General features: G+C 34.0%; 1 protein-coding gene across 1 annotated transcript; it reads left to right on the forward strand.

Annotated features, from left to right (window-relative positions):
- Positions 1-9,002: 9,002 nt before the first annotated feature.
- LOC132726541 (zinc finger protein 239-like) lies at positions 9,003-10,552 on the forward strand. The gene has a single exon (XM_060711876.1). The coding sequence runs from the start codon at positions 9,236-9,238 to the stop codon at positions 10,379-10,381; it is 1,146 nt and encodes a 381-aa protein (XP_060567859.1). The 5' UTR covers positions 9,003-9,235; the 3' UTR covers positions 10,382-10,552.
- Positions 10,553-11,994: the final 1,442 nt, after the last annotated feature.

The following is an 11,994-nucleotide window of genomic DNA, read 5'->3' on the forward strand; positions in this document are numbered from 1 at the left end:
TTTTAGGGCCGAGCTGACCCGGATTCGCTTAAACAGGCTGGTGAAAATGCCAGATCGGGCTTAATACATAAAATTTCATATTCTAGAAAAAATAATTAATATGTTTCTTTCTCACTTGTTTTGTTTACTTAGCATTTATATATGATACAAATCAAAATAAAAATATTTTGGTTATCTTTTATTTTCTTAGAATTATTTCACTTTTTCCCATTTTCTGGAAACAAAATATTTAAAGTTCATAAACATTATGTTGTAATGTAAAATTTTTAATAGAAATGTGTCCAACAACTTCATATTGCTCTAGATAATTTCACAGTACCTTTAATTATTCTATATATTTGGATTAAATATTCTGTTTCTGGCATTTATATTTTCACAATTAATACACCGATAAAACACTTTCCCCAGCTAGCAGACGGAATCAGTCCACAGTTATTTGCCTTTCGTTGACCACAATAAGGAAGTAAATCCGCATAAAAGAGTGCCTGTGTTTAATGCCAGATATAAATGAATAATTGAATGAAAGGGATAGAAAAAAGGCCATTTCCTGACAGTATTCATTTCAAATATTTGGTAAATGCCAACTTTGATCCAGATTTTATGCGAGTAAGTATTTTTTTAGTGTTTTTCTACATGACAGAATTCACATGGTTCCGGCTAATTACTGAAAACTGTCAGACTGATGTATTTTGAACTGAAATGTTGTGGAAAAATGATACATGACCCCTAGTTTGCTATAGCTGGAATTATTTATCTTGGATGGTACTGTAAGCACAAGTGACTTTGATTTGATTGGAGAGTTAGTAAAATTGCCACAGGGTTTAATGTTTATATAGAACATATAGTGAAATTAATTGTGGTCTGAGGCCTGATTAGAAGCTTGTTTTTACATGGAGTAAATCTTTTTGACAGGTAATAACTTTTTCATTTTTAGAGCAATTTTAATGAAACTTGGTCATGAAGCAGATAATTGATGTATAAATCTGAGTTTGTAATTAAATTACACAAGTGCTTTTATTTTCTTTGTATTATGTAATTTTATATAATAATATATACATTTTTTAAAAAAAATCTCAAAAAGCTACTTTCAGTTTAGAAATGTCTGTTTAAATATAGCCAGGAGGTCATTTCCTGTACATGTTACAGCCTCCCTTTAAATAAAAGTTAAAATGGAAGCATTTTTTAAAAATTATTTAGAAAAAAATCAATGAAAAATCTGTGCTAAACAGACAGGGCTGTATGATATGGCAGGGGTGTATCAAAGAAAGGACCAATGGGCTATGGTATTATTATTATTTCCAAGTTTCCTGATGTACAGTGGCACACGATGCATGTTCATAAACTTCTTTACCTGGTTTGCAATAAAATTCTGTATGTTGAACCAGATTTAGAGGTCTCGCACCTGTGCCACGTGCCACTGTGTGTCGGTGCTAACCATTTGAGCCCCATTGCATCAATACCGAAAGACTTAAGTGTGTGAACCAGGCCATTTGCTGCAGCCATGGGGTATACCGAGACTGTTTATTTGTTTGAGGTAAGTAATTGCTTTGTTGTAGAGACATATTTAAGGTGTTGATGGCCTCGGGATAAAGGTTGGTGAGTGCTTACGTGTCCTTTCATTTATTCTGATTGCATATTTCCTTATATTGTTCTACATTTAAAGGACTCCTATTATAATCCTACAAGTATGTTTCTGCTCCCATTCTTTTTACTTGTTAAGCAATAACAGTGTATTTCAAGTAAAATTGGTCAGTTCACATGTGCTAGACTTTGAATAATTGCTTATAAACAGCCATAGCCCATGAAAACTTGTGGAATTTTACTTAAAGCACTCTGGCATTGCAAAGAAATGCTAAAAGCCTGTGATTTAATTAATATAACATTTATTTCGCAGTGTAAAATAACAACAGAGATGATAACAATTTCAAAATATCATGCAGGTTATGTAGAATGATACAGTAATGAAATATGAAATTCGCTTTAAAAGGAATAGTCCGTCACTTTTTAAGTAAACCATTTGTTAAGTTTGAATTTCAGGTCTGTACACAGACAGCACATTTGTTTAAGCTGGTTGTCTCGTGCGCAACCGAATATTTATTCCCCACTAAAGAAACACTGTTTTTGTTTATCTGTTTATATCAAGGGAGATAATTTATAGATTTTTCTGAGTAAGTATGGTTGCTGTTGCCTCCCTTGGATGTTGATGGTTTTAGATCTAACTGACCTTTCCTGTAATATGATATTGTAGAGTGTGTTATCTTGTATTTCAGATGTTCATGGAGTTGTCTACCCTTTGATAAAAGTTTGTGTTTAACTGTTTCAGGTTTTTTTAATACTGTCTCTAATATGTTTCTTCTCTTTGCATTTGATGTAGGCTATAAGCTGCTTTCTCAGAGAGACGAATCCCTAAACACCCCAATTTCTTCTCAGCGCTGTCTGCAACACCGTTATTTAAGTGGTGAATGGTAGAACTGAGGCGTCCATGAACATTCCGTGCGAAATCATTATTTTTTGGTAGCGACACACTAATAGATAGATTCACCGCTTCACGTTTCTGCGTGCTGGTGCCCAATTTCATCTGTTCCATAGCGCTCACACTTATTTTCATTTTAACTATGTCAAAAATTAATTGTTTGTCATTCTCTTGTAGCACAAGTTTGTAATTCTATGGCTGCTGAGGAACATGGAGTGTTGTTTGTTACTCCACCAGAACACACGTATGAGTAGCATCTACACTTAGAGCAGTCCCCAGCGTAACAGCTCACAGTAGCATCCAGAACACGAGGTAAATATGTTTTTGATAGTATTCATATCTCCAGTATGAATTCTCATCTTCTCTAGTATAAAGTTACATCTAGCCTTTATGTCCTGGCTTAATGCCTTCTGTTGGTCATGCCTTTTGCACAATTATAACACAGGTTTAGTGTCTCTGATGTATCTACAAACATAAAAAGCACTTATTCAGGTAGATAAATGTACACAAAGGGGGTGATTATGCACAACTTCAGTGAATTACCTCCCTTTATTTATTTAGAAACTTAATGTTTTAAACTGTCAACAATCCTCATGCCCGAACAGGAATTTTTATCGTATATTTTCATTGTAGATGAAGTCGCAGAAGCACTTGGTCGCAACAGCATGACACTTCCTGAGAGCTCACTACCATCTGCAGTAGGCCTGGATGTCACTGGAAATTCATCTACAGTCAGTCTGGTGATAGATCTCTTAGGCTCAGTATCTACATGACAAGAGTTGTCAAACTTCAAGCCTTTATTCCATGGTGAGTTCCTTTGCTTGAACCCAGCTAATTTCTTCTTTCGGTCGCCTCGCATAATTGTACAGCAGTTGTGTATAGTATGAAGGTAAGTTGCTTTTTGATAAAGAGTCAGGAGCTGGGTCCATATTTATACAGTAAATGGAATTTCTGGAATTTCTTCAAAGGTGGTTTTCAAGAATCACCCAGAGGGACCCAGACTTTGGCATTCCTGGGTGGTGATTAGTACCTGGGGTAACAGTGTGTGGAATGCTGTGCATTGGACCACATTGACTGAGCAGCCACCTGGGGAGGTAATTATTAGGCAGTGGCACTTTTCTATTGGACATAACTTTTGAACCAGTTGGCTTATGATAATAAATGAAACATCACTTTAAAGGTATAATGCATGCCTTTCAAGAAATAACCGATTTGACAAAATGAGAATTTTCAAAAATTATGTAATGCAGTTATAGTATTATGTAATATGTCTAAATTTGGATATATTTCGTCTATAAACGATATTTAAGAAAAAAGTTTATTTATGTTAGTTTTAGATGCATATCTAAGTAATATTTGAATCACTGATGAGATTACTTTTTATTTCATGAAAATCATCCAAGTAATAAAAAAGTTATAGCAATTTTAGTTTTAGAGTACTTTTAATTTGATAAGCTGCGGCCTGGCTTTAGGGCTGAATGGTACCTATGGTACATAACAGGCTGTGAATTCATCAGTATATGTGATTAAGACTTGAAACTTTCCAGAATAATATGAGATAGCCTAGGAATGATGTATGCAAAATTTTATTAAGATCAGATGAACATTTTTGAGTAAATAGGAATCAGTCCACAGTTATTTGCCTTTCGTTGACCACAATAAGGAAGTAAATCCGCATAAAAGAGTGCCTGTGTTTAATGCCAGATATAAATGAATAATTGAATGAAAGGGATAGAAAAAAGGCCATTTCCTGACAGTATTCATTTCAAATATTTGGTAAATGCCAACTTTGATCCAGATTTTATGCGAGTAAGTATTTTTTTAGTGTTTTTCTACATGACAGAATTCACATGGTTCCGGCTAATTACTGAAAACTGTCAGACTGATGTATTTTGAACTGAAATGTTGTGGAAAAATGATACATGACCCCTAGTTTGCTATAGCTGGAATTATTTATCTTGGATGGTACTGTAAGCACAAGTGACTTTGATTTGATTGGAGAGTTAGTAAAATTGCCACAGGGTTTAATGTTTATATAGAACATATAGTGAAATTAATTGTGGTCTGAGGCCAGACGACAGGTTATTCTTATCAGTAGGTTTTCGAGTAAAGATAACAGGTTACGTATCTCACTGTATAAATCGTATGTAAAATGGGCTGACTTGTGGTAGGTTTAACAGTTAATTTGAATACTTTGGTGTCAAAAGATATGTAAAATTATATACTGTGACAAAGCTAAGATTTTAAGCTTTCCATTGATGTAATAATTTTTTAAAATCGGACATTTAATCACTACAAACTAGCGGTTTAAAAATGGCTTAATTAGTCCCCTACCGGTTTAACTGGAGGGGACTTTAGGTTTACCCTCCGTCCGTATGTCTATCTGTCTGTCAGTCCATCATTCAGTCCGTCCACAAAACTGGATCCCGGGATAACGCAAAAAGTACTGAAAATATTTTTATGAAACTTGAAATATGGGTAGATGACAGTCTGGAAATTATGCACATTGTTTTCTTTTCTTCCTATGTTGAAAATTCTGGTTGCTATGGCAACAAATAGACTGAATTTCAAGATTTCTGATTTGAATTTTTACGCTTTTTCGTTATTCGTTATAACTTAGTAAAATTTTGTAATTTTCAACATGTGTCATATGTAACTCAAAAAGGATTTGACATAGAGTCATTAAACCTTATTGGAAAGTTGCTCAGCATATTTAGTTTGTTCCTGGGGTTTCGCTTGTGGATTTATCCAGTATTTGTAGTTATTTCCCTTGACTTAGTAAAAACTATTTCATTATGTTGTTATTTGATCCTTGAGTGCTTGAGTTAGAATCAACCAACTTTACAGGAATAATGATCAACATCACTAAATTACAGGAATTATGATTCACCTCACTGTGAAGCTATGAACCTGGGACTTTGCATGTGGATTTTTTTTCAGTTTTGTCAGAGTTATTGCCCTTGAATTACAGTAGTATAAATTTGCAATTTTCAACTTGGGGTTTGCTTGGGGATTTATTCAGTATTTGTAAAGTTCTTGCCCTTTACTTAGTAAAAAGATTTTAGTTTTCAAAAAATATTTGACCTAGAGTCATAAAGGATTGACAGAACAGTGGCGCGGTGGGGGCACCCGTGTCCTATGGACTCATTTCTAGTTTTTATTAAAGAAGAATTAAAATGATTTGTTACAATAACATTTAAAAATATTTGAAAAATTGTGAGATCCCTTCTTGATGCCTTGAAAATGGCAATGAAGTCTGGAGATTAAGATGTTTTACATCTAGGTGAATCCCCCACCGTCCGTCGTTGTGCGCCGTCAGCAATTTTTTTAAACAACATCTCCTCAGAAACAAATGACTGCACAGCAACCAAACTTTTACAGGAATGATCCTTAGGGTGGTCCCCTGCCAAAGTTGATCAAATGGTTCCGGTCTGTTGCATAAGTAGGTCACAGGGCCAGAAAAGGAGTTTCAAAAATGCAAAATTAAAAAATCTTGTCTGAAAGTACAAGGCCTAGAGCTTTGATATTTGGTATATGATATAACCTATAGGTCCTCTACCAAAATTGTTCAAATTTTAGCCCTGGGGTCAAAATTGGCCCCACTCCAGGGGGTCATAGATTTTCCTTATATGTATATAGTGAAAACTTAAAAATTCTTCTTGTTTGAAGGTACAAGGCTTCAAGTTCAAAGAATATTACAGTTTATGCCATGTATAATGTATAAATAAAGCCTTCTGTCTTCAGTTGTTGTGTTAATAATAACCAGTACTCGGCGGGGGATATAAATTCAACGAATTTGCTTGTTTCTTCAAGGATTTTCTTCAAATTTAAAATAAACATTCATCATCAACACCTACATTATACTTTTGTTTTTAATTTTCATCTTTGCTACTTACTATACATTATAGTTAATGCTATATTTGAAAATTGTTATTTTTTTGACTTATCTTCTTTGTGACTATAAATGGTATCTTTAAACTTTAAAAAAAAGTAAAACTCACATCAATGTTCATAAATCTAGCATCGTTATTTCAAGAGTTATCTCCTCTTTAAGAATTTTGTATTAAAATACATGTATGTTATATTTTGGTCACAGGGATGTTTAAAAAAATAACTTTAATAAGTCTCCTTCAGTCTGTCTGTCTGTCTGTTCATAAAAATTGTTTCCTGAGATCACTTTTAAAGATTTTTTCCAACAAATTTACTTAAATAGAGAAAAGTTGAAACATTAGTTATACTTATTCATCCTGAGAAAATTGGACCTTTTGATTATCTGTTGTATAAACATAATTTCCTTACTAGGCTGGAAAACTTAACACATTACTATGATATAGGCAAACTTAGAACTCAAAAGATTTAAGTTCATTTATGTCATTCATTCACTGGTAAAACTGAATGGCCAGTGGCCCATCAGAATGTTGCTGGGGTTCTAACCAGTAGGGACTTATGGATTGCTTGCAATACTATGATAATTGCTTGTTTGTATTGTTTTAGCATAAGAGATACCAATCTTACTCGAAGATAAGGGAAACAACTCGTACGTTTTCACTCGGTTATTTATGTAGTTTATATGAAAAGTGTTTATGGGTGTATTCTTTGACACTAAACATTATATACTTTGAAGTTTTCTCTGAAAACTAAATGAAATGTATGCTGACAGGTGTTGGCGCAATGAATTAGAGAATAAAGAAATTATTTAACCTGTTTTGTTTTACACTTTGCATTATGTAACATATTTTTCAAGGACTTCAAAAATCATGTGTTATAAAAAATGAAAAAGGGGAAATAATTCACATAAAAGTGAAAGTAGCCTATTATTTTTATTCCTAATTAAATCAAATATTATTCTCAATAAACAAACAAAGTTTAAAAGAAATATCTTTATTATACCTCCAAAAACGAAGTTTTGGGGGGTATATAGGAGTCACCCGGTGGTCGGTCGGTTGGTTGGTCGGTCGGTCAGTCCAGACGTCTGTTGCATTTTCCTTGTCCTGAGCATAACTTGAAGACTAATAGTTGGAATTCAATATAACTACATGTACATACAATGGTCAAGCACATTGAGAGGAAGTGCAGTGTACAAGAACCATAACTCTATCTAAAATCTTGACTAATTACAGAGTTATTGCCCTTTGTTACTTTTCCTTGTCCGGGGCATATTAAACTTGAAAACTGCTGGTTGGAATTCAAAACAACTTCATACAATTGTCAAACACAATAAGGGGAAGTGCAGTGCACAAGAACCATAACTCTATCTAAAGTAATTACAGAGTTATTGCCCTTTGTTACTTTTCCATTGCTTTCTTTTGTCTGGACCATAACTTGAAGACTAATTGTTGGAATTCATTATTACTTCATACAATGGTCAAGCACATTGAGAGGAAGTGCAGGGCACAAGAACCATAACTCCATCTTGACTTGTTACAGAGTTACTGCCCTTTGTTACTTTTCCTTGTCCAGAGCATGACTTGAAAACTACTGGTTGGATTTCAAAACAACTTCATACAATGGTCAAGCACAATAAGGGAAAGTGCAGTGCACAAGAACCATAACTCTATCTAGACTCATTACAGAGTTATTGCCTTTTGTTACTTTTCCATTGCTTTTTTTGTCCGGAGCATAACTTGAAGACTAATGGTTGGAATTCAATATAACTTCATACAATGGTCAAGCACATTGAGAGGAAGTGCAGTGCACAAGAACCATAACTCCATCTTGACTAATTACAGAGTAATTGCCCTTTCGTTACTTTTCCTTGTCCAGAGCTGAGCATAACTTGAAAACTACTGTTTGGAATTCAATACAACTTCATACAGTTGTCAAGGACATTAAAAGGAAGTGCAGTGCACAAGAGCCATAACTCCATTTTGACAAAATACAGAGTTACTGCCCTTTGATACTTTTCCTTGTCCGCAGCATAACTTAAAACATACTGGTTGGAATTCAAAACAGCTTCATACAATGGTCAAGCACAATAAGAGGAAGTGCAGTGCACAAGAACTATAACTCCATCTTCATTATTTATAGAGTTTTTGCCCTTTGTTCCTTTTCCTTGTCTTTTTTGACTTATTACAGAGTAATTCAATAAAACTTCACCAATGGCCAACCACATTGAAAGGAAATGCAACATACAAGAACCACAACTATCTTTAATTACCCACAACCATAACTCAATTTTTCAATCCTTTTACAAGGTATTCTGTTACTAATAACATCCTCATTTCCGAAGCAGTCTTGTAGGGGTATTAATCACATTTAGTGATAGTTCTAGTAACTTTTCTAGAAATATGATATTTTATGTCATAAGCCCGATTGGGCATTTTCGCCAGTCTGTAAAACCCAACCAAAATTAACAAAGAAATCTCTTCTTGACATCAGAAAGTAATTAGTACAATTTATTTACTATCATTTTCACGTAAGAGGTGATACAGTTTTTTCATTGTTAGCACTTTTCAAAAAGTCGGAAGTTCTGTTAATAAATACCTGAGATCAATTAGTGTTTGTAATGTACAATGTTATTTTATTTCACAGGTGCAGGTAGGCAAGAAAGTATACATGTAACCTGAAAACAAAATAATACAATGCTAGCAAAGATAGGATAGCCGAAAAGTTTTAAGGAACGTTTTGGAGTGTGATATCTAAGAATATCCAACTACATGTATCAAATAGAGAAGACATAAGCTAATTTTGCAAAATCTGAACAAATATTTATATCAGACATTTGACAATACATACAGGAGAGAAGAATTATATTTTTGAAAAATGTGTGATAAAGGAGTTTCTGAGAGTGAAAACAACCAAACAACACACATAAAAGCAATTTCTGAGAGTGAAAACAACCAAACAACACACATAAAAGCAATTTCTGAGAGTGAAAACAACCAAACAACACACATAAAAGCAATTTCTGAGAGTGAAAACAACCAAACAACACACATAAAAGCAATTTCTGAGAGTGAAAACAACCAAACAACACACATGAAAGTTAATCTAGGAGAGATTTATTTCTGTAGTATGTGTGGGAACACATTTTCTCAAAAAAGTGACTTTATAATACATATGAAAGTACATACTGGAGATAGGAAACATATTTGTAAAATATGTCTTACAATATTTTCTCAAAGAAGTGATCTAACGGCACACTTGAAAATACATGTAGAAGAGAAAAATTTGAAATTACATGCAGAAGAGAAAAATTATATTTGTGAAATCTGTAATAAAAAATTTCTATGTATAGATAAAGTTGCAACTCACATGAAAATTCATACAAAACATGCAAGAGAGAAGAAATATTGTTGCAAAATGTGTGCAAAAGTATTTAGTCAACCAGGTCATCTTGATAAACACATGGCAGTTCATACAGGAGAAAAGAATCACTGTTGTGATATCTGTGGCAATGTGTTTTCTGAAAGAAGTAGTCTTAGAAGACACATGAAAATACATACAGGAGAGAAGAAACACAGTTGTGAAGTCTGTGGTAAAACATTTACCCGTAACTTCAGTCTTGACATGCACATGAAAAATCATAAGGGACAGAAGGACCATCACTGTGAGACTTGTGGAAAAGGGTTTACTCAAAGAAATCAACTTGCAGAACATATGACAATACATACAGGAGAGAAGAACTTTCATTGTGAAATCTGTGATCGATCATTTTCTCGAAAACGATATCTTCAGAAACATAAAAAACGGCATTCAGGAACAAAGGTATATTGTTGTGAAATCTGTGACAAATGGTTTTCCCAAAAAGACTATCTTTCCCAACATATGACAATACATACAAGAGAGAAGAACTATTGTTGTGAAATATGTAACAAAGTTTTTACTGTAAGAAGATATTTTGATAGGCATAAGAAGATACACACCAGAGAGGAAAGTTATCGTTCTAAAGAGTTATTGAAAGAGTAGTTTGAAATTACCATTATTTAAGAAAAACACAATTTTGGTGAGAAAATCTGAAGGTTTGAAATCTGTGAGGCTTTGTTTACTGAAGAAATTTATTATAAGTAATATGTAGTACATGGCAGCTAAATCACATCAGAGAAAAATTTTCAGTTGAGAAATCTGCAATAAACATTTTTTCTACAAAAAAGATTTTATAAGACATTATCATAATGAAAATATAAAAGGGGGTTATGAAATCTGCAGTTAGGTGTTTTCCCAATTAAATATTTTTAACCAGGTTACCGTTTTCTGAAGGAAAAAACTGGTTATTAGATTGAGGTATGTCGGCGGGCGGGCGGGTGGACGCAAACAATTTCTTCTGTGCGCAACTCCTACATTTCTCAACGGATTTTGACCAAACTTTCACAGAAGCTTTGTCATCAACAGCCCAGGTGCATATTGTCGGGGTTTTGCGATTGGATAATATTTGACCTAATTATGGCCCTTTCTTTTTTTCCTCATATAGAATATATAGTGAACAATTTCTTCTTTGCACAAGTCCTCCTCAATTCTTAACGGATTTTGACCAAACTTTCACAGAAGCTTTGTCATCAAGTGCCCTGGTGCATATTATAGGGGTTTTGCAATTTGATAATATTTGACCTAATTATGGCCCTTTGTTTGTTTGACAGGGTGAGCTTTTGTGATCGCTTTTCATCCGCTGTCCGCCGTCCGTTCGTAAACTTTTACTTTAAATGACATCTCCTCATAAACCCCTGAGCCAATTTCATCCAAACTTCACAGGAATGTTCCTTTGTTGGTCACCTTTAAAAATTGTTCAAAGAATTCAGTTCAATGCAGAACTCTGGATGGCAACCGATAGAAAAAACTTAAAATATCTTCTTTTAAAAAACCCAAAGAGGTAGACTTAGATATTTGGCATAAAACATCTTCTAGTGAGTGTCTACCAAGTTTGTTCAAATAAAAGCCCTGGGGTCAAAATTAGCCCCGCCCCAGGGGGTCATTGATTTTCCCAGTATATGCATATAGTAAAAACTTATAAAATCTTCAATTAAAAAACCCAAAGAGGTAGAGCTTAGATATTTGGCATAAAACATCTTCTAGTGAGTGTCTACCAAGTTTGTTCAAATAAAAGCCCTGGGGTCAAAATTGGCCCCGCCCCAGGGGGTTATTGATTTTCCCAGTATATGCATATAGTAAAAACTTATCAAATCTTCAATTAAAAAACCCAAAGAGGTAGAGCTTAGATATTTGGCATAAAACATCTTCTAGTGAGTGTCTATCTAGTTTATTCAAATAAAAGCCCTGGGGTAAAAATTGGCCCCGCCCCGAGGGTCATTTATTTTCCCTATATGCATATAGAAAAACTTAGAAAATTATCTTTTAAAGAACCGAAAGAGCTAGAGCTAAGATATTAAGCATGAAACATCTTCTAATGGGTGTCTACCAAGTTTGTTAAAATAAAAGCCCTGGGGTTAAAATTGGCCCCGCCACAGGGGTTCATTGATTTTCCGTATATGCATATAGTAAAAATTTATAAAAAATCTTCTTTTAAAGAACCCAAAGAGCTAGAGCTAAGATATTTAGCATGAAACATGTTCTAATGAGTGTCTAAA

This window comes from Ruditapes philippinarum, unplaced genomic scaffold, assembly GCF_026571515.1.
Source record: "Ruditapes philippinarum isolate M1 unplaced genomic scaffold, ASM2657151v2 ctg3499_1_1_1_1, whole genome shotgun sequence".
NCBI lineage: Eukaryota > Metazoa > Mollusca > Bivalvia > Venerida > Veneridae > Ruditapes > Ruditapes philippinarum.